The 24,231-nt window shown below is 42.3% G+C and overlaps 1 protein-coding gene across 1 annotated transcript in view; it reads right to left on the bottom strand.

Annotated features, from left to right (window-relative positions):
* Nucleotides 1-24,231, bottom strand: part of LOC126203601 (cellular tumor antigen p53-like) — a 95,531-nt gene that overhangs the window by 12,973 nt on the left and 58,327 nt on the right. The window contains exon 6 of the mRNA XM_049937967.1: nt 13,322-13,511. Coding sequence (XP_049793924.1) covers nt 13,322-13,511 — 190 coding nt within the window. The remainder of the gene's footprint in view (nt 1-13,321; nt 13,512-24,231) is intronic.

The raw sequence follows: 24,231 nt of genomic DNA, 5'->3' as shown, positions 1-24,231 counted from the left end.
CTCGCTAGGTCACAGAGAGTACTACAAGGCCACATGCATTGACCTGTATCTACATGCTTCCTGCTGCCACCATCAGGTTCAGCTAACCAGAGTGCTTAACACTTGGACGATCTTGGATGAACAGAACTATCAACAGAACTCAAACACATGGAGACTGTGTTCTGCAAAAATGGATATGGCAACTACCAAATCCAAAGGGACTTCCAACAACGGAAGTGCAGTAGAAACCAAGATGAAGATCAAGCAGAAAAGAGAAAAAAGGCCTGACGTTTCTACCTTTTGCAGGCAATGTGTCATCCAAAACTGGGAGACTATTGGGGCAACTCAAGATCAATACAGTCTTCCGACCACTGGCTAAGACGCACACCTTACTAGGAACGGTGAAAGATGATGTCAGCCTCAAGAAAGCGAACATATACAAAATTCTGTGCAGCAGTGTGAAATCCTATATCCGCCAAACGGTTCGTACATGGGAGATTGATGCAAAGAACACCAACACTACACCTGCCTAAATCAACCAACCCAATCTGCCCTAGCAGAACATTGCATAAACACTGGACACACAGCGAATTATGATGAGAGAAAAGTACTGGTCCTAGTCCACAAATAACTACTGTGACTGATCTTCAAAGAGGCCACAGAAATCCGCATAACAGACAATGCTATCAACAGGGACACTGGCCACCAACTCAGTATGGCTTGGGAACCAACACTGAGCTCTATCATGGGGCAACGGTGCAAGCGGACATGAGATCATTTGGCCACGGCCGCCAAAGAGATACTGCAACCCTCCCCACCACCGAAGATGGTGTGTGCTGTTGGGACCCACGAGTGATTAATACTAGCAGCAGCACCACCTCATGATGGTGGAATGGTTATTCACTGAAATATAATGGGCATTCGATGACTGTATCGAGCTGGACATCCAAGAACCCTTCAAACAGCATATAGACTGGGAAGCATCAAATCAAATATAACTGTACTTTATTATGAATGAACTGCAAAATAACCAAGTAAGGGTAGAGAAGACAGCGTGTTAGGAAAGTTAAGTGATCGCCGCAAAGCAGCCAAATTTGGGCAGCCTAGTAGGACGTGGGCCACCACTAGGCAGGCATTACATTAGCAGTAAGGGGGTTCTCACGTTGGAGAATGTGGCCGTGGGTCAGCCAAGTGCAGCCAATCCATAGTTGATGAAGGACAAAAGATTACCTGCAGGAAGCATGAAGGGGAGACATGGTTGTCTTATCCTTTATTGCCCTCAGTTTCTTTTGTGAGTCCTGAGCAGACCACACCATGTTCCACGCCTCTAACAAGGTCCAGTTCTGAGACCCCCATTTCCAAAATCGGCTTCCTAGTAATCAACTTTGTCAAGTGGTCGGTATGTTCATTGCCTGAGGTCCCAACATGTCCAGAGGGCCAAACAAAAATGAGTGACCATACAGTTTGATGACAGTCAAAAAGGAGATCCTGGATAGTCGTGACTAATGAGTGATGAAAGGTAGCACTGGTCTACAGCCTGAAGGCTGCTCAGGGAGTCACTGTAGATTAAAAGCATATTGCCAGTGCAAGAAGCACAGTTAAGGGCTCATTTGATGGCCACCAATTCAGTAGTGAAGACACTGCATCCATTTGGCAGGGAGTATAGTTCACTGCACCTTGCATGTGTGTATGCAAAACCAGTTGCAAAACCAGTCATCTGTTGAGCCATCAGTGAATACCACTTCCGAACCTCAAAATGCATTGAGAACAGCCAGGAACAGGTGGTGAAACACCATTGGATCAATTGAATCTTTCAGTCCAAATGATAAATTGAGAGAGATCTGAGGTCAGGGAGCACGCCATCGGGGTGTACATGATTGCTTCCTGACAAGAGGCGACATCGGCAAAGTTGGAGTTCAGAGCAGAGACACTGTAGATGAATTGCAATTATGACCCTAGTTCTGGGTCTGTGTTGTGGGAGGCGGATCTCCCTATTAGGAAAAAAGGAAATGGTAGTTTGGATACTTAGGGGAGCTACGAATGTGTATGGCATAACTGAGTAGCTGTTGTTGGTCCCTGATCTTTAGTGGAGGGATCCCAGCCTTCCCAAGCAAGCTGTTCACAGAGCTAGTTCAAAAGGATCCTGTTGCAAATCAGGCCCCATAGTTGTGTATTGGGTCCAGTGACTGCAATGCTGAACAATATGCCAGACTCTCATAATCAAGACAGGGCAGGTCAGGGATTTGAAAAGCTGCAAAGGGTAATGTAGCCTGCACGTCAGCTGATGTTACTGATGCAGTGAAGTGTATTATGCATAAGTTGGCGAAGATGAGGAAGCCACATCAGCTGAGTATCGAAGACCAGTCCTAAGAAGTAGTAAGTCTCTGTCACACTGAGTTACTGGTTGTTGATTTACAGCTCTGGTTGTGGATGTACAACATGATGGTGACAGAAGTGCATGATGCGAGTCTTGGCGCCTGAAAACTCAATGCCCTGGGTGAGGACCCATGAGTGTGCCTTTCAAATAGTGCCATACAGTCAGTGTTCAGCAACACCCACACTAGAGGAGCAACAGTAAAAGCAAAAACTGGCAGTATACAAGGAGGGGAACTGAAGACACCACAGCTGTTGCTAGACCGTTGATGCCCATTAGAATGAGTGGAAAACTTAATACAGAGCCCTGCAGAACCCCATTCTCTTGGATATATGGAGTACCATGGGAAGCACCATCTTGAACCTGAAAAGTACATTGCGACATGAAGTTCTGGCGAAAATCAGAAGTGGGCTTCGGAGACCCCACTCATGTAAGGTAGCGAGGATGTTGTGTCACCAAGTGATGTCATAAGTCTTTTGTAGGTCGAAGAAGACAGCAATAAAGTGTCGACATTAGTCAAAATTATGGTAGTCATAGTAAGAAAATGGTAATTGATGAATACTGCTTATGGTGCTGGAGAACCTGAGTGCAATCTCTAATGGCTTTGGTGATGTCCACCCTTCCAACAGGGGGTCAGAACAACAGTGAAGGTAAAAGCATCCCAGTTGGTACTGTGGAGATCCCATCTGGGTGGCGCCCAGGGGAGTGATGCTGAGGGAGGGACAGGAAGATTGGGAAGCAGCTGCTACCACACAGTATGGCAGAATCAAGTCAAACCAAATTATCAGCAATGGAACGACCTTGGCAAAAATTGCCCTGAGACTCAAGGAGCCAACACAGCTGCTGGCTCACCATGCGTTTCAGCAACTTACAGAAAACATTAATGCGACTAACTGGGTGACAGCTGTCCTTTTCTAGGGAGTACTTACCTGATTTCAGTACTGGGATGATTGTGCTTTCTCACCATGGAAACTCACCCTTGCTCCAGATATGGTTCAAAATGGTAAGAAGATGACACTGGCAGTCCAGTGATAGGTATTTGAGCATTCGGTTGTGGATGCGATATGACCCTGGGGCTCCATCAGGGCAAAGGTCTAGGGCACTGAAGAATTCCCATTCACTGAATGGAACATTAAAGGGCTCCAGGTGGTGTGTAGTGAAAGATACATGCAATCGTTCCATCTGCTGTTTAAGGACACGAAAGGCAGATTGACAGTTCTCAGACACAGAGGCTCAAGCATAATGCAGACCAAAATGTTCAGTTACAGCATCTGAGCCAGTTAAAGGTACGTTGTCCAAGACGCGACGCACACTAGCGACTGCGACGGGTCGCTACATGACGTCAGAAGTTGCCTGCTGGCGCATGCGCAGTTCGAGTTTGGGATGCGACGCGCGACTGTTGCGGCAGCTGTCGCAGCACTGCACCAGTGAGCAGTGTTGCGACGGAAGTCGCACGACACAAAGACGTACGGCTGCCAGAAAGCCACTCAAGGAAAACTGAAATGAGCCACTCACAGGATGTGATGTTCTGTGAGCTGGTCTCGCAACATCCTTGCCTTTACGATTTGAAGAAACCTAAATATAGAGACACTATGTTCAGAGACAGAATTTGGGAAGAAATTGATGCACAGTTGAAACTGGCAGGTGAGTGAAATATATAATATTTTCCCATTAATGCAAATTTTTCAGGCCTGTTATGAAAATCATATAATCCATGCAGATGTAGAATTAGAATGATGAAAATGAACTTGAAGGTCAATTTTTGCATTACTCTTTTTTGTGACGATAAAAATTGAAAACGGCAAGTACATTATAAAATGAACAATCTAAAGTATAACGAGAAAGTTACATTTTACAATACCTTCACTTCGAAAGTAAACGGTAGATTGGTGTCTTGATGATACCTTCTAGTTGTGAAAAACCACCACCAGATTGTTGTACAGCTTTCTGTAATCAATAGATGTTCGTTTTTGAGGAAGGCGTTTCTCAACAGATTGCGCAAAGAGTTTGCTGCAGTAAGTAATTTGTCACATTCACTTCAATTCATTGGTAGAAGGTGGTGCTCAAAAAACTTGTGCCAAAAGTGCACTACTGTTTTACAAGGCCCTTCTGGTCTGACACAGTTCACAATTGAAATTCGTCTTTTGTAAATCCTGGAGTCATCTTTTGAGTGCAGCTTGGCAAGATTAAATGTTCATGTCATCCATAACGATGTATGCTGTCAGAATATAAGAATATGGAAGTTCATTTGGATGGGAATAAAGAGTCAGTCGGCTATGAAAGTTGCCTTAGCTTGTTCCAAAAGTTTCTGCATGGGAAAAACTGACAAGTATAATTTGGGGAAATTTTGTGAACAAGCACGGACATTATTTCTTCCACATTTCTGCTAGTGTATACTGTAGACGTTCAGAATGAAAATTCTAGTGATGTTTAAGGTGAAACCCTATCTTGTTGTCAAGAACTTGAAACAATGCAATGACGCTAGCGTGCGCTTATTGTTAATAAACTTATCTTTCATTGGAATTTTAGGTGAAATGTGCAAAAACACATGGAGGAATATTCGGGACTCGTATCAGAGAAATAAACGAGAAAGAAAGCTTGGAACAGGTTCAGATGCCTCAGCAAAACCAAGAAAATGGGTTCTGCTTGATCACTTGGCTTTAAGAAACCTACATTTCGTGGCATTTTAAATGAAATTGTCAAGAGCATATGGAGAAATATTAGTAACTCATACCGGAGAAATATATGACATAAAATGGTTCCATTAGGTCCAAATGTGTCAGCGAAACAAAACAAATGCATTCTCTATCGTGTGATGACCACACGATTCTCGTTGCGCGTCTACAGAACTGGCGGCTAGTCGCGACGCTCCCGGAGATATATGAGCCCAAATCTCGGAAACGGAGATCGATATCATTCTGATCTCAACTTTAAAAATAATTTCGATATGTTAGCTTCTTTTCATCGGCAACGATGTATGACCTAACGTGAACCATACGTAAAGTAGCCAGCGACCACATTTTTCACTGTACACAATTCAAATTTTATGCAGTAGGTTACTTGTAAATTAAGTATCGGAATAACTGTGATGAATATCGGAAAAATAGACACCTCATTATCAAGCTGTGATGTGAAACTGTAAGATACGCAAACATCAATTTTTTGTGCCTTTTACTTTCCTCACAATTGATGAGAAGTAATATACAGCGAAAAAAACACGCAAAACCGGAAGAGATACTTTTCAATTTTTTAAAGTAAAAGGAGAATCTGTATCGAAAAAGTAACTCTGGGAGCCGATGTAACTTTGTTGTATTAACATACAGTATTTTTTACAGCAAGAAAATCGGAATTCTTATTTTTCTTATGTATTTGAATCCGCCGCCGCCGACCGGAGCTTGGGAAACGGCGACGACTCCAGTCGTGTTGCGGCCGTGTCGCCGTCTGCCAGGGTGGGAAAAGAGGAGGGGGCAGCGTCGCAGTCGCAGCCAACTGTCGCGTCTTGCACAACGTAACTTAAAACAGCACTGTTCAAGAAAATTCCAACTATACCTGCACAAGCACCTGATTTTCGACCAAACCTGCGAAGGAGGCATATATGGTCTAATGGTTGAAGCATACCATTCCGAGCACTCTTGCTTCCTTAGTTTTATTAGGTGGCGGACCCAGGCACGGATCCTTTTAAAAGCAATGAGGTGCTCCATTGATGAATGCCGCTTATGGTACTGGAGAACCGGAGTGCAATCTCTAATGGTTTGGTGATGTCCACCCTTCCAACAGGGGGTCAGAACGATAGTGAAGGTAAAAGCATCCCAGTCGGCACTGTGGAGATCCCATCTGGGTGGCACCCAGGGGAGTGATGCTGACGGAGGGACAGGAAGATTGGGAAGCAGCTGCTACCACACAGATCATCATGCACCCCCCCGCCCACCCAGTGGATGGATGGGGAAAGATGAGAGCTGCAAATAGAAAGATGAACGGCTGAATAAGCACCATGTGCCACACTGAAGTGTGTGGAGGTACCAGTATTCAAGAGCCAGAGGTTGAGATCTGCCAACAAGTTTTCAATGTCTTTACCACAGCCAGGGATCGTGGTTCCATCCCACAAAGGGTTACTGGTACTGAAAGTTGCCCAAGATTGGGAAGGGTGGGGGGAACTGAGAAACCAATGCAGACAATATGGTCTGACACACTCCAGCACTGTGATGGAGGTAATATCGTAAACTCCTGAAATGCCCTTACCTAAACAGCCACAGTCTACAAAGTTATATCAAGAGGCTATATATAGAGTCCAGGGCACATGTGAAAACTCCATCCGACATCCAGTCATAATCGACACCAGTAGTCACAAAGGCTCCACATTGCTGGGAACCAAAAGGGAAATGCAGAAAGCAGGGGAGAAGCGTAAGAGATATAGTAGCTCAGGCAGGTGGTGGAAAACACTACAATTCCACCAGAGGATTGTGCTGTCAGTATACCGTGAGAGCGTGAAGGCAACAAGGAGCCAGGTCATGTTCCGTGGTCACCTGCTGCCACTTGTTAAGAGATGATGTTATCAAGAAATGTAAGATCTGAGAGACATTCTGAAGTGCAATCAGGAGCCTCAGGGGCCACTGGGATCACTGCTATGGCCACAAAAACAGAACATGTGGGATCCGGTGGCTTGGGGGCCACTGGAGTTTATCTTGGAAGACTACTTCTTGTCTTTCTTCTCCTTAGTGTGCTTGGATGACTTCCCTGAATTAGTTTCATGGATTGAAGAAGATCATGAAGGCCTACGACCAGCAGCCTGTGGCTCCTTCAGCCACTGGCTGATAGCCAGTTACAGACTGGCAGAAACATTGGAGGGTTGGAAGGGAGTGTCCTGTGGGATCCCTTCCTGGCATGAGAAACTGAATGAGGGAGATGTGTCCCCAGGGATGAGGAGCCATTGCTCCCAAATTGTTTATGGGGGAAACAGCAGGATGAGAGCCACCAATCATCATGGGGGCACGCATGGTTGAGTGGACCTGGGGCCTCACTGTGGGACGCATAATGGGGGAGAGTATGGTAAGCAGAGAGGGTGATGTCATCATAGCTGGGCGTACAACACTGTCATGTGTGCAGGATGTAGATTCTCACACTTTTTCTTGGCCTCTTGGTATGTCAGTGTGTCCCGAGTTCTGCATTTTTTTCCTCTCTTAAAGACAGTGCATCACTCCACAGTTATGCAGATGGGACCACAGTTAGGCAGATGGGAGAAGGAGCACAAAGAATGTCTCTGTGAAACAGTTGTCCGCAATCCCTACAGACTGGGCTGCTATCACGACGTGAAGACAGATGCCTGAATTTCATACATTTGAAGCACTGCTTCGTGGGGGAAGGGAACATACAGTTTTGTGTCACATTGATATAGCACCTGGATGTTTTCAGTCAATGAATCGTTCTCAAAGGCCAAGATGAAGGCCCCAGTAGCAAGCCTATTGTCCTCTGGCCCCCTATGGACACAATGGACAAAGTGAATATCCTGTCGCTCCAAGTTGGCTCATAGCTCATCATCGTCCTACAAGAGGTCACAATGGAAAATGATGCCATGAACCATGTTTCAACTATTATGGGGAGTAATAGTCATCTGAATGTTACCCAGCTTGTCACAAGCACGCAACACCTGTGACTGGTCAGGGGATGCTGTTTTAATCAAAACTAATCCACTCTTCATTTTGGAGATGGCTGCAGCATCCCCAAATTTGTCCCCTGTAGTCCCTACACAGAATAATGGCTTTGTGGGCAAAAAGGAATCCCCATCTGTCCTTGTAAAAACTAGATATTGGGGCAAGTATTTCTCTGCTTGTCACTTAGCCCTACATTCCTTCCATGGCACAGCCAAGGAAGCAAACATTTTAGGGTCATATAACTCTGTGTTGAATTAATTCTTTCCTTCTGAACAGACTGCTGGGACTGTATGACCATCAACAGGAGAAAGTTTCATCCATTTCATATGCAACCCATGCACCGTGGTGCCATCCACTCCGAACAGGGGCTCTCCCCATGGACATCACCCAGACTCAACAACGGCTACCTGGTCAGTATCCATTGCTTGGAGTCCATGTGTCCCAGTCGTGAAGAGCACATACTCCTTGGCATTCATGGGGAGCCTCCATCTCAGCACCAATAGTGCAATCCCCTGCAGGGTCAGTGGGCTACCACCATGCAAGTCCTTGAGGACACCCCCACAATAGGATGGTTACCATGCTGGGTTTTGTGCATACTATCTTATTGGATAGTGAAAAGGCACGGAGGTGGAACAGACACCGCATTGGGTGACCTACCCTGCATGATCCGCACTTCTGAAAAATTTGGAAAAGTGATCTCAGGTCAAACCCAACAATAGGGACTATTTATTTATTAATGCATAGGTGTAGAGTGTGACAGAAGTGAAATGGAAAACTAAGGTCCTTAAACATGTCACAGGCCCACGTGGGGTCTGCACCAGGAAGACCATTCGATGGGAAAGCAGAGAGGAAAGAGACAGTGGAAGTATAGACTCGCAGCACAGAAATGGAAGTAGTGCTGCAAAGGCTGTGGACCCATGTTACCCAAGCACGTACTCACAAAAGAGTTGCGAGCCCCCCATGGAGAGGAGAGTGTAGAGCTGCTTGGAGACAGGGTACAGCGACTAGGAACAGTCAGGAGGTTGAAGGCATGGGAGGGGAGGCAGGGGAGTGGAAAAGAAGAGAAGTAGAGGAGGGGGAAAAAGACTAGTGGGTGTGTTGGTGGAATAGAAGGCTGTGTAATGCAGAAGTGGGAACAGGAAAGAGTAGGTGGGTGAAGGACAAGGACTACCAAAGTTCAAGGCCAGAGGGGTTATAGGAATGTAGGATATACAGGGTGAACACAAAGTCTTGCCCTGATTATAACAATTTATTACAGAATAACCGTTTGACATAATTATTTACATTTGATGCCATTACATAGGTTAGTATTACTAGTTTTTTTTTAAGACCACTTAACTTTAGTAAACCTTAACGTGTGTTCCCTTGGTGGCTCGGAGAACGTCGAAGCGCTATTCCAGTTCCTGCCAGGTGTTTCTTAACTTTGTTCTGTCACAGTACCCACAGCAGCTTGTATCCTAGCCTTCAGTTCGTCGATGTCAGCAACTGGTGTGACGAAGACTCTGTCCTCGATATAGCCCCAGAAAAAAAAGTCAAGGAGCGTAATGTCTGGAGAGCAGGGTCAGGGGTCAGGAAATCACGCACTGTCAAAGTCCAGAGGGGGCGGGAGGGGGGTGTGCTCCATCTTGCTGGAAAATTATCCATGGTTGATATGCTTCTAACTGTGGGACAATGAACTGTTGCAAAATGTCTAAGTAAATGTTAGTGGTAATGGATTTTTCCATGAAGAAAAATGGTCCAAAAACCTTGTTATGCACGAGGCCGCACCAAACGATCACTTTTTCGCTGTCTCGCTGTAACTGTACAGTAGCATGTGGAGACTCTGAACCTCATATATGGGCATTATGCCTATTTACCATTCCACTGACATGAAAGGTGGTTTCAGAGGTGAATCATATGCGATTTTAGTAATCGTTAGCACCATCAATCCCGTTCAGAATCTCATTTGCAAATTCAGCACATGTCAGCAAATCATTTGGTTGCAAGGCCTGCGTGGTTTGCACTTTGTAAGCATGCAACCTAAGCCTTTCATGAAGAATCTTCACCACACTTGCTTGCAGTATTTGAAGTTCATGAGATGCTTGAAGAGTTGATTTAGACAGACTCGGCTGAAACTATTGCCAAACACGATCAACAGTTGCATCACTCACACAAGGCCTGCCACTTTGAGGATGATCTTCAACACTGCCTGTTTCATTAAACTTTGCATACAGTTGCTTTATTGATTTAACGTCAGTAGGGCTGCATCCATGAGAAGCCTGGAATTTACACTGAACACTGATGGGCGATTTCTTTTTGTGAAACCAAAGCACACATTGCACTTTCTCCTTCTTCGATGCCATTTCGCCAGCAACTAACGTGACCTAACAGACCACGTTGGTGTTGTGAAGCACTAGCGCCATCTATTGGTCACAACAACTAGTAACACTAACCTTTGTAACGGCATCAAATGTAACTTATTATGTCAAACGGTTATTCTGTTATAAATTTTCATAATCAGGGCAAGACTTTGTGCTCACCCTGTATTGCAGGGATAGCTGGTGGTGGTAGGAAGGATCCAAATGGCAAACGCTGTGAAGCGATCACTGAAGTAAAGCATGCTGTACTGAGCAGCATGCTTAGCAACTGGGTGGTCCAGCTGTTTCTTGACCACAGTTTATCGGTGACCCCTCATGTGGGCATATAGCATTTTTATTGTCAATCCCACACAGAGAGCAGCACAGTGGTTGCAATTTAGTTTGTCAATCAGATGATTGCTTTCACAGGTAGCTCTGCTGTGGTGGGATTGTTATGCTTGTGACTGGACTGGGGTAGGTAATGGTGGGAGGATGTGTGGGACAGGTCTTTGCATCTACATCTGGGAGGGCAGGGAGCAGGAGTGGTGTAGGGATGGGCAAGGATATTGTGTAGGTTCAGTAGTCGGCAGATTACCTCTGTGGAAGAGGTGGGAAGGATAATGGTAGGGCATTGCTCATTGCACGGCAAAGTGAGAGGTAGTTACAACATTGGTACAAAATGTGAGTTAGTTGTTCCAGTCCTGTGTCATACTGAGTCATGAGCGGAGTGCTCCTTTTTGGCTCTGAGCACTATGGGACTCAACATCTGTGGTCATCAGTCCCCTAGAACTTAGAACCACTTAAAACTAACTAACCCAAGGACATCACACACATCCATGCCCGAGGCAGGATTCGAACCTGTGACCGTAGCGGTCGCGCAGTTCCAGACTGGAGCGCCTAGAACCGCTCCTTTTTGGTTGGACGTGGAAATGTGGGAGGTGGTAGGTGACTAGAGAGGCAAGGCATGGGAAATTTGTTTCTGTAGATGGTTAGGAGGGTAACTTCAGTCTGTGAAGGGCATGATAAGACTCTTAGTATACATGGAGAGGGACTGCTTGTCACTACATATGTGACGGCCATGGGTGGCTAGGCTGTATGGAAAAGACTTCTTGGTATTGAATGTGGGAGCTGTCAAAGTACAGGTATTGCTGGTCACTGATAGGTTTGATAGGGATGAAGGCTACTGATATAGGCAATTTTGAGGTGGAGGTCAACATCGGGGAAGGTGGCTTGCTTGGTAGAGGAGGGCCAGATGAAGCAAATGGGGGACAGGGGTGGAGGTACTCAGTTTATGGAGGAACGTGGATTGGGTGTCCTCATCTTTGGTCCAGATCACAAAGATGTTACCAATGAATATGAGCCAGATGGAGATGGCCCATGAATAAGCTGGCCTAGGATGATGCCACGTGGATGCCCATTGCTGTACCATGGATTTGTTTGTAGGTGATGCCTTCAAAGTTGAAGTAATTGTGGGTGAGGATATAGTTGGTCATGGTGACCACAAAGGAGGACTGCCACATGTCCTGTCTACATTATGGCATAACTTAAAAATATTTATTTTCTGATTACAAATGTAAAAATATTCTCATACACAGTACGTTTGGAAAATGAATCTCTACAAAACTTCAACAAAGTAGCTTTTCTGTGTGAAACATTAAGTATGTTAGTAAATACAGTGTCCATGTCTGTCTGTTGTCTTTCATCAAATGATTGGCTTTAACCATTTGCTCATTGTCTTCTATGATAGCATCATAGATATCAGAGAGAGCTTACTAGTTGCAAACTCTGATTAGCTCACCATATAAACAGATCCACTAACTAGCTGTATTCCAGTAAAATGACTGACCCCTTCATTTGCTACAGTTGGGCTCTGCTTACTCATTGCCTCCTACAGCAGTATTTGAGCTAACTGGAGGGAGCGCTTTGCTCAGAACTCCAACTCACTCAATGGTTAACTGGATCAGTTGGCCATCACTATTTCACATTTTAAGAGTCAGTAATTTTCTACATGAAAGATATTCTAAAGTCCTCAAAAACAGAAATTTTGTTCTGGCACTTTACATTTTGATCCTTGCCAATGATCTTCAACTTGAGTCTTATGCAGTACACAGCTATGAATCTTGGATGGACATTGTAAAGTAATACAGGGGTTTGTGATTTTTTTTTTTTAGTTTCTGTTCAGATCAGGCCATCATGCCACTTGTCATTAAGAAGAAAAGGAAAATCCCACACTACCATTATACAGCTTAATGAGTGGCTTCACTTCTAGTAATGGTTACAATGAGACTGAAATGTAACTCTCAGTCTCAAATAGTACTGTAAAACATGATACACAAAACTAGTATACAACATAATATATATTTTATATTTGTAATCTATAGCTCGCAACCTTTGCAGTGTCTTTTAGTTTTGCTGACTTACTTATTAATGTTGATTCATTTTTAAGAGATTTTTCGTTCATTTAAAACTTCTATCTAAAAACTGGCTAAACTGGAAGTCAACTAATAATACACATTTTTGCAGTGCATTGATCATGTCACTTAAATCTTATAATTTTCCTCAAAAGATGACAATTTTATGAAACACTGTATTTACTGTGGCAATAAACATGATTAAAAGATAAGTTTACATGAGAAAATGTTACTCATTTTAGTAAATGAACAAATTATTAAATTAAATGAACAAATAAATATTTGTAATTTTACCTGTAAGGAGAAGTGTCAACAAAGTATTGAGAATATAATTATGTTAGTCAAAAAATGTCCAATTTTAGAAATGGCTTGGTCGCAAACTGCAACCAAGACATTTCCAAAACTGTATCATGAGGCAAATCTGAATGGTCACTTGCCTCAAGGTGATTGCATACAGTGGTCATGTTTGGATAGGATCCTTTTCAGCTTTGTCCACATTGATCTCACCAAGGTATCAGATATATTTTCTTTAATATTTATTCAATTATAAAATGAGCGAATTAAAGTATTTACCCTGACAACCATGCCTGTTCCTGGCTCAGTCTTCAAAATTTTTTTTTGAGGTTCCTTTGTTTCTGTTTTCAAAGCCCTCTTTGTACTTTGTACTTTTTCTCCATTTGTTTTCCCCTCTTCTTTATCTTTATCACGTTTTGGACAGCTACAGACACGCACATTCATGAACTGCCGCCCCAGGACTTCTCCCCTGTAAAGGAAGGTTGAGTTAAAAAGAGCTATAAATTAATAGATATTCCATATAAACACCCAAAAAAAAATGTAACGTCCTCTCTCTCTCTCTCTCTCTCTCTCTCTCTCACACACACACACACACACACACACTCACTCACTCACTCACACACACACACACACACACACACACACACACACACACACACACACACACACAAATTCTTAAGCTAACACTTTGGATACATAGCACATGAAACAACTAAAATGCTGTATAAAATATAAATAGGCCAATGAAATAAAGTGCTAACTGTTGAATTTGCAAGAATTTTAGTGTGATCACATTATCTGTTGTGTTTCCGAATGCACCACATGCTGGTAACAAGTAGTTCCATTTGTATCACTAGAAGGAACTGTCTGCTATATAAATTGTTTTGCCTCATTGCATTTACGTCCTTGTCTTTGAATTTGACCGAAACATAGCTTACACGAAATCGAAATGAAGATCTCGTGGATTAGCACTTTCTTCCACAGTCTTATGTTCGTGACTGGCAGGTAACTAGATGAACCAGACATTTAGAAATACACTAAAAAAAGTCCTGCCCTAAATGTTCAGGATGAGTTCAGGCAACAGGTAAACTTTCAGAACATGTTCTGCACTCTGCTTGTCATCAGCTAAAGCCAACAAGACCCTGGGGAAATTTACAGCTTCTTTCATCAAAAAATAAACCACACACAATAAAAAGAAACACAATAAGCAATGCATCTTAATAGAATGTCCACACCACAGTAAAAAATATACAAATAAAAGATACCTGCAACAGGAGACAGTGTCTTTTTTGAAGGTGGTCTAAAGCCCTTTTGATACACACCAGTAACAATGAGAAAGCATACCAGGGCTAGCATAATGCTCTCATTACTCAAAGTTTGTTCTTGTACTCTTCACGACTGTCTGACTAACAGTGAGGTAACAGCTGTTGAGGAGATGATGTACTGTGCCACAGGATGTTCTCTACAAACTTCCTTAATGGTTATCACTTCTTTGTTCCTGTAGAGTGCAATGTACCCTGAGACCCAGCAGATGTGATAACCTTCTCCTGCTTTTGTAACAATGAACTGGAGAAATAAATGGTGTTGAACTCTATCGAACATAGCTGTTGGAATTCAGTGCTGCTAACGGAACATTATTAGAGTTCTTCCTGATTATACTTAGAAATGTAGCAAGCAGATAAAGTCAGCCTCCTTACTTCTTGATTATACTTAGAAATGTAGCAAGCAGATTCTGTCAGCCTCCTTAATTCGCCAATTACGTATTCTAAACAAAGTAATACAAGGGACATTCAATAATTAAAGAGACAAATATTGATGTAGGAATGAAACAGTTTGTAGAGTTTTGTACTTTCATGACTTTAGACTGGCATCACTGTGACGAACTGAGAACAGCTGATGGATAAAAGTTGCTTTGTTTATAACCCCAACATAGCATTTAATGGAGGTATGTCCAATTGATGTTTCCACATTAGTTCGTAAGCATTCAGTGATACTGTTTTTGCTTTTTGAAAGTGAAAAATCAGCTAAAATCTTTTCTCAGATGATTTTATAGTACAGCAAAAGTTGTTTGAAGTGCATAAATTTTAATAAGTGGGTAGAAAAATTAAAAAATGGGCAAACCTCAGTGACTGATGAGCACAGGACTGTCCTTTTTGCTATTTACTGGTATACTCTACTTTCTTCTCAAAGTCAGAGAAATGAGTTGCCACAATGGATAACGTTGTGATCAAATGTATTCCCAGAAATGCTGACACAAGATGGAATTTAAAAACGCAACATGTGAACGCTGCATTTTATGTATAAGGAAAAACAAGCTGAGTGCCTTAGGATCACTGATGATGATGATCATGATGATGATGGTAGCAATGACTACTCAACAACCAGAAAAGCAGCTGGACTTTGGAAACTTCTCAACAATGACAAAGTGTTTCTTTTTTGGCTTAGTTTTTAAACAAGGTCCTACCAAACTGAGGCCTTAACCACCCGTAACACAGAGATGTTCATAGCTTGAAAGTTTTTAAGAATGTATTTGATTCAAAGTCAGTGATACAAGTGACAAGAAGTTCTCTTGGTCTCAATCGTCACTGAGGTCACGAGAATGGAAATGAAGAGATGACTGGCCGAAAACGTTTCTGTTTTGTTGACTCCCTTAAAACTGTTGCAAAGGAAGTCTGTAACCTTGTTGAGGCTAACACTGATGAGCGTTTAGCATTTATTTATCAGCAGCTATTTTTCACTTAAAAAAAAAAAAGCTATTATTCATTAACAAAGAATTTCAGACAACAGTTAAAATATTTGACTTAAAAGAAAATGAACTGCAACAAGGAATGACCATCATATATAGTGGAAATCAGTGGAAATCTGCAAACGGAGCTTTAGCACTACTGTGTAATATCTCCAAGAATAATTTAGAAACCATTCTATTAGAACCAGTGACGCTTCTATGAGTTACATATATCGTACAATATCAAAGACAAAAGCTGTAAGCAAAAGCAAGAAGTGATTCTCCAAATAAAAGACTAGATAATTTCATTAGAAACACAGTAAAAGAAGAGAGGCTGAGTGTGTAAGCTATGTGCAAAAAAAAAAAAAAATCTTTTGGATATGCATGGGCATGGGCTGAAGGAGAGGATGGCTCAGAGAACACATATTAATGACATTATGAGGGGTAGAATACTCTCATGATTATGTCAACAATTCCAGCAGACAGGAAAGGTAGCCAAGCGCTACAGTACAGGACGTCCACAGTGTACAACACCACAAGAAGACGGATATCTCACCATCAGTGCTTGCAGACGGCCACGAAGTACTGCAGGTAGCCTTGCTCGGGACCTTACCACAGCCACTGGAACAGTTGTCGCCAGACACACAGTCTACAGACAACTGAACAGACGTGGTTTATTCGCCCGGAGACCTGCAAGGTGCATTCCACTGCCCCTGGTCACAGGAGAGCCTGTATAGCCTGGTGTCAAGAACACAGTACATGGTCATTGGAACAGTGGTCCCAGGTTATGTTCACCGACGAGTCTTAGACTAAGGGTTGTACTGTGTACAGCACATAGAGGCTCTGAAGGGCATTGAGAGAATCGGAGCATATGAAAGGTCCGTGTTGATGGATGTACTGGGTGGCCTGATGGCAGGCAAAGAGCTCTGCTGTAAATACTGAGCAGTGTTCTAAAAGCTGATACCAAAATGGTCAGTGCCAATGATGAAGGCACACCTGACATCACGGCCGATCTTACAGCCATCGGTGTACATGGACGTGCTGACACTCAGTTGTGCGCGAAGGTTGAGAAACTTACTGTGATAAATTGAATCCAGAGTAGTTTCCTTAGGAAGCGAATGAAGTCCAAGATGAATACAGGCTGTAACACAAAGCCATGGTGGTGTAGGGTTCACATCCATCGGGAACGTGGCTGGTAGTGTGAAGATAAGGTGCCAGAGTAGAAGCTGAAAGCAAATTCCAGGAGATAACAGAAGAGGGACGCACCCCATACTGGCGGTCAAGAAAGTCATTGAAAAAGGAGGTGTATGATGGGTGGCTAGGCATGGCAGACGAACGGCATGCGTATCTGCTAGGGAGAACATCACACTGGTGTGACAGCAGCAGTTCGGTGGATTCTGCATAGAAACTCTAGTTCAGCAGCTTTTGCATAGGAACTCTCAACCAGGCTTGTGTAAAAGGCGCCAGTGGCCAAACATATTCCATGATAGTCAATTGTATTAAGACAGCTTAAGATGGATGAATGTGCAGATGGATAAACAAAACACCCACAGTCTAGTTTCAAATGGTACAAATGTATGAGGGTGGTCCAATTCGCTTCGCAGGAAGTACCACTTAGTACATGTAAGACATCGAGAGACCAGGTGCAGTGTGTGGCCAGATAAGACCCTTGGCAGGACCATGCCCCAGGACTTTCATAGTTTCAGTGAATGGAAGAGCAACAGGCCCAACTTGTAAAGACGGTGGAAGAAACCCATTGCGGCACCTGAAAATCATACAGTTTGTCAGTAGAAAAGCTAAAGCCATTGACAATGTTCCATGAGTAAAGATGATCGAGACATCGTTGAAGATGAGACAAGTCCATAGAGAACTGCAAAAGGTCGCAAAGTCGTCGATGAAAAGAGAGCTGGAGATGCCTGGCAGGAGAAAGGCAATAATATGGTTAATGACTATAGCATAGAGCATGACACTTAGGATGGAGCCTTGAGGCACCCCGTTCTCCTGGATGAAGATGACCGACAAGCCCGAATCCACAAGTACATCGAAAAATCGGTCTTTTACAAATTCCTGAAGGACATCAGGCAGGTGGCTTCGGAAGCCCCATATGTATACAATATGGAGGATACCTATCCCCCAACAGTTATTGTTGTCAAAAAACATGGCCATAATCTGGTATTTCTGAAGAAAACCATTCATGAAGTGAGTTGACAAAGTGACGAGATGGCCAACTTGTGACGAAGCAATCTGGGATATTTTTACTTCCCCTCTCGTTTTGCCATCTGCCTCCTCAAATTAGTTTTTTTCACTTTTAACTAATTAACAGTAACATACATGAGTATAATCTGCATTTTCGTAAAAGAGAAAGGATAGCCCTCAGTTTTAAAGAATATAACACCAGATCTAATTTTGTGCTTCATGTATGGAATTGAGTCTATAATTTATTTTTACTATTATTAGTTAGTATGTTTCATTATAGGGTGAAATCAGTAATTGTTTCATAACTTAAATTCTGTTGTTGGCATAACAACAAATATAAATTATGTACTAAGTATAAACATTAGGAGGAACATCTAATAGTATTCTGTAAGTATTTATTTTGCTATATTCGAAAACATGTTAGCAAAGCCAGCCCTTAATTAATTCCAATTTCATTGCAAAAAACTCCCCGACGATTTCCAGCACCTCTGATGGTGTGCTCCTTCCAACTGGTGGCCCCTTAGAGGAGGGGGGGCCCTCACCTGCCTTAGGTGACTGTTTGCACTCAGGTGACACCTCCCAAAGTCCTGACAAGAGGGACCAATTGGCAATTTGGGGAGATCACAGCTCATGCAATCACCCCTCCCTGGGCCTGGCTTGTACCTAGGGATACATGCAAAACCTGTCAACCTAGGGCTGGGAATTACGCATTGCCCAGTCACATATCAAGCTTCAAACGTGCGGTTCAGCCTTCAGGAGCACACATGGAAGAAGAAGAACCAAAGAGGAACCTCAAACGCTGAAGCAGAGGAAAGATAGGAGATAGAGAATGAATAAAGAATGAAAAAACAGATATGGGACTGTTCTGATGTCAGGCTACAAAAACTTCAGAAAAATTCCCAAAAACATCCCAGACATGTTCCCTAAGGGAGGGGAAAAAGAATAGGAGGAGGATAGGTGTGCAGCACAGAAAGGGAAATGATTCTGCAATGGCTGGGGCCATATGGTAGCCAAGCATGAATTCACCAGAGTGATGAGCCCCCTGAGGGCTCACAATGATGATATAACCCTCTGCCCATATAGTTTCACCACTGTAACGTAACATATCACGTTGGTGAAGTGAGTACATTTACTCCCACTAGTTATATTTGTTGCTGATAATAGAAAAAGTTTACACAGTCTGAATAAAAGAAACAAAAATAATTTTCATGCAGACTTTGCTTTCTAGTTTACAGTTCAGAGTTATTATGCAACAACATAACTTGGTACTTCACATTAGGAGTGCTCCAAGTGGTGTATGCGGTTCCTGTTTCCCATAAGTATTACTTTTGCAGGGCATACAGTATTAAAAAAAAAAGTACCTGTGTGCTTACAGAAACTGGCAACACAGAGATGTAAAAATTGATTATATTAGTTTATGTTGTCCAAAGTGAAATCTTATTGGTAGAAATTATAAAATACCACTACACAAACTATTTGCTAACTAAAGTTGGCACCGAGCTTAAACACATCAATACTTTATAACTTCAACTGATTACCTCTGCTCCCAGCATCCTCCATGGAAAGTGTCACATTATATTGTGAATTATTATTATTATTATTATACGTGTTTTGCCCTTAAAGAGTGCAGTTAGACTAAAGTACATGGCCAATTCCTTTTGCTGCCTTCCTTGCTGCCCAAACTTCCCTCATTCACTTGCTGTGTTTCTGTTTCTGGTCCTCTGTCCATGCTTCTTGTCGGCTTTGTGTCTTCGGCTTCATCTTGGTTGCCCATATTTCTTTCATCTTCTGGCTGTGATCTTGTTTGTGTTAATTGGTCCACTTAATGCCTGTTCGATGGTCACAGTGTATCTCATGTAGTTTACTTTTCTTAATGATGTTTCTGAATTTTGTTCTGTCATTTATCATGTCCGGTGTGATGTTGAGTTGGTTCAGGTTGTTTTTTACCTCTGCCACCCATTTGTTGTTTATAGTGGTTACCCAGTCAAAGATCCGTTTGGTCAGTCTGTGAGATGGCATTCTGTATAGGTGTAAATAGAATTGTAGTCTGTGTTTTCTAATCTTTTCTGTGATAGTCTCCGTATGTTTGTATAGTTCCTCTGTAGGTTTCTTGATCGATATTCCATTGTTGTTAGTTGCACCAAATATTTTCCTAAGTATTTTCCGTTCTACTTTTTCTAGTTGTCTGATATGTGTATGTCCATGGATTAGTGTGGTCTCTGCTGCATACAGTGCAATGGAATGGTAAAGATTGGTATAATGTCTACTGCCATACACTGCAAAGTGGCTTGCAGCAAGTGTGTGTGTGTGGGCGCGCGCGCACGTGTATGTCGGTGTGCATGGACAATGATTTACATATAGTTGAGGTATAGTGCTCAACACATTATTTGCAAGTAAGAATACAGAGTCTCAATGGGTTGACACTCAATGGCATTAATGGTAACATCCAGTTCAATATGGATGTACAAAAAGGCAACACAGTGCCCTTCCTCGAAGTCCTTATCCAGCGCTAACAAAATGGATGCCTTGGCCACGGCATCTAAAGAAAAACTGACCAAAAGTGATCTGTACTTGCATGTCATCAATCACCACCACCCAGCACCGAAGTGCACTGTGCTACTAACATTGGTGCATGATGCATGAATGAAATCAGATGCTGATAACCTCCCCTTTAGCTGAACCACCTAAGCAAGGTCTTCATTCTTGCCATTCTGCAGCTCCATATTGCGCAAGAAAAGCAGCCTGCTTAAAAGACACAGGATGAAATCAATCTTCAGGCTTCTGACAAAAATCTTAAAATTATTGAGACCGGTTAAAGATGCCGCATGTCTGAACTCCTGGCGTCTGCAATGCACCTTGTGAGTGTGGCCAGGCTTACACTGGACAACCAGTAAGCACTGTGGAACAATGCAGGAAGAAACATGAGAGGTTTTATTGCCTACGCTACCCCGAGAAATCAGTTTTAGCTGAGCATGTTTTAGAAAACAGTCACTGGATAAAATCTGATGAAACATCCATTGTGCTTTGCACTAACAGCTTCTGTGACTGTGTAATTAAAGACTGCATTGAAATAAAAATCACCAATGACACCCTAAATAGAGACGGTGGCCTGCAGCTCAGCACGGCTTGGGATCCAGCAACTGTGTGGCTGAAGCGGGCACAATAAACACAGAGTCAACGTATGCCCACACGTGGCTATGCTGCAAGCACCAGTCATAGCCAGCAGCAAATGTAATAAGGGGTGTACCAGCAGCCCACTGGCACTCATATCACTCGACAGCAGCCAAGGAGTGCTTGGCTGATAGCTTGTGCAATTTTAATCACTTGATGCAGCCGGAAACTTCAAAAGTTTTTATTCGCACTGTTTGTATGTCTGTCTAATCAACACTTCATTTTTATGATAAATGCTTGTCTTTCCTTGTATCACTTTCAGTTGAAATATGAGCAAAGACATAAAAGGTATCTCTTCTATACACAGAGTTAATCAACCTGGAGTGAGAACTGGAATGCTGACATAAGATGGGGCAAGAATACGGCTGTGGAGAACGAGTACAGGAAGGAAGGCACACGATGAAGCAGGGCACACGGTGAATGAAAATTACTCATGGAGTAATGTAATGCTCAACCACAGGGTTAACAATTTGAGAATAAAAACTCAAACAATAATGTCCACATGTGGGAAAGCATGATGGACAGATCAACACAATATGTAACAGACAAGTGAAATATATTACATACTGAGTACCAAAATGTGAGAGCAGTGAGAGGTAGAAAAACTTATTGCAGGATGAGAGAAAGAATGATGCCAGGGAACTAAGGTTTGCAGAAGAATGTAGGTATTTGAAAACAATGAGAATGAGTCAATGTGTAAATAACAAATTAAAATGAAATTCCATAATAAATTTTTCTTTTTTTTAAAATACTGTCTTTTACAGAAGCCATGACTGCTAAGTACTTATTGAAATATATGTGCAATGGGGCTGAAAATGACAAATTTCATAGCACAATCCAGTCTGAAGCTTCCAGAATTTTGAAACATTCCTCAATATGGAACAGTATAAGGAACAGGAAAAGGTATATGTTTATGAGGGCAGAAATATATGATAATTTTTTGTACTTTATTTTTAAGTATTGGCATGAAGGAGATCAAAGTGTTTCAGATGTGGTGCTATAGGAGGATGTTGAAAATTAGTGGATGGATACAATGGGAAAACAGAAGGTTCTCTGCAAGACTGACAAGGACACAAAAGTGTGGAAAACAATGACAAGAGGTAACATGATGATAAAATGCGTGTAAAGATATAATGCAATAATAATAGAACATGTATAAAGATATAAAGGAATGGCTTCCATGGCACTTGAAGAAGCTACAGAGGTTATAAACTGTAGGGGAACACAAGAGATTGAAATATATTCAATAAATAATTGAATAGTACTATTCTGAGATGAAGAGGCTGGAAAAGGACAGAATTTGTGGTCAGCCACAACAAACCTGTCAGAAGACTGATAAAAATGTAATAAAAAAGGGTTTGGGGGTAATATTTAGAATCTATCTCTGGAACTACTGCCCAACCATTCTGTCTCCTTGCAAATTTAAAACTGCCTAACATTTCATAACTGATCATCCTATTTCTATTTTTCAGATACTCTTCGCTCACAGAATCAAAAGAAAGAGATTTTAACTTTGTCAGTTTCCACCAAATGAAATTTGTTTCTTTTCTTGATTACCTCCCTTTGTCTTGATCCTTCTCCAAAAGTTCCATTAAATGCTGGAGTACTGCTCATCCCTTGTTCCTTTTTTTCGTGTTGTTCTTTCATCTCCTAAAGGAAACCTTCTAAAAACATCTGGACAAACTAAATTTTGGAAAGTTGTTTTTGTTTGCTTATTTATTAAATGTGGCTCAGAGGCTAACTAGATAAGACAAGAGAAGAGTATCAAGCAAGCAAGAAAGAAAGAAGCAAAAAGAGTGGTGGCAGAGGAGAGAAAAAAGTGGATGGAACAGTGAACCTGAATGATGGAGGAGGATAGTGAAGGTTAAAAAAAGGTGTTATATGGGATGATTAAAAGTAAGAGGAGATACGATACGATAGATTATGCCTGAATGGTGAACAAAAGTGGCCAAGATGTAGAGAACAAGGAGGAACCCAAGAATATGTGGAAGGAGTATTTTGAAGAACTCCTGAACCCGAATGAAGACCTGGATGAGGAGGAACAAGCTGAGAAGAAAAAAGAGGAGGGACAGCAAATAGAAAAAGACCTTACATGGGGAAAGGTGGAATAGGCACTGAGCAAGATGAAGGGAGGGAAGTCACCAGGTCTGGATGAGCTAAGTGTAGAGATGGTGAGAGCAGTGGGACAGATGGGGATACAATGGCTATATCGACTAATAAAAAATTGTGTGGAGACAGAAGATGATCCCAGAAGATTGGAAGAAGGGAATAATTGTCCCGATCTTTCAGAAGGGGGAACAGAAAAGAATGCAAGAACTACCAGGGGATAACAATGATGAGTCATTGTGCAAAGACTTTTGAAAAAATTTTGGAAGCATGAATTTGGGCAAAATTAGAAGGAAGGATGAGAGAAGAGAAACATGGCTTCAGGACAGGAAGGTCCACGGTGGATATAATTTTTGCTGTAAGACAACTGCAGAAACAGCATTATGAATATGGAATAGGTCCACTCATGACCTTCTTGGACATTGAAAAAGCGGATGATAGCGTATGCAGAAGCAAAGTGCAGAAAGCCGTGGAGAACAGAGGAGTAGCAAAACAGATTATTTGGAGGATAAGGGAAATGTACCACGGAAGTGTGAGCTGTGTGAAAGTGGAAGGAGAGAGATCAGCTTGGACTGAACAGAAGAATGGCTTGAGACAGGGACGTGCACTTTCACCATTACTATTCATTGCAGTGAAGGATGTTATAATAAGTACAGTAGCACAAGTAATTGGTGAAGGAAAGATGAAAGCTATGGTGTTTGTAGATGATCTGATGATTTGGGGGAATAAGGAGGATGAAGTACAGGAGCAGTTGGACGTATGGGAATGAACAGTACAAGAATATGCAATGAAATTTAGTATAAGTAAGAGTGATTATCACAACAAGACCATAGGAGAGAGGAAGAATTGTTAGGGAACGATTGAGGAGAGTGGAGAGCCTGCTACAGGAAGATGGAAAAAAACAACAGAGAAATAAATGAGTGGGGGAGAAAAGCAGAAGCATTTCGGAAGAGTGTCACAAGCCTGATATGGAGCAAGGATGTACCCCCAA

This window comes from Schistocerca nitens, chromosome 9, assembly GCF_023898315.1.
Source record: "Schistocerca nitens isolate TAMUIC-IGC-003100 chromosome 9, iqSchNite1.1, whole genome shotgun sequence".
Lineage (NCBI taxonomy): Eukaryota > Metazoa > Arthropoda > Insecta > Orthoptera > Acrididae > Schistocerca > Schistocerca nitens.
Note: the sequence above shows the minus strand (reverse complement) of the source record. Positions and strands in the feature narration are given on the sequence as shown.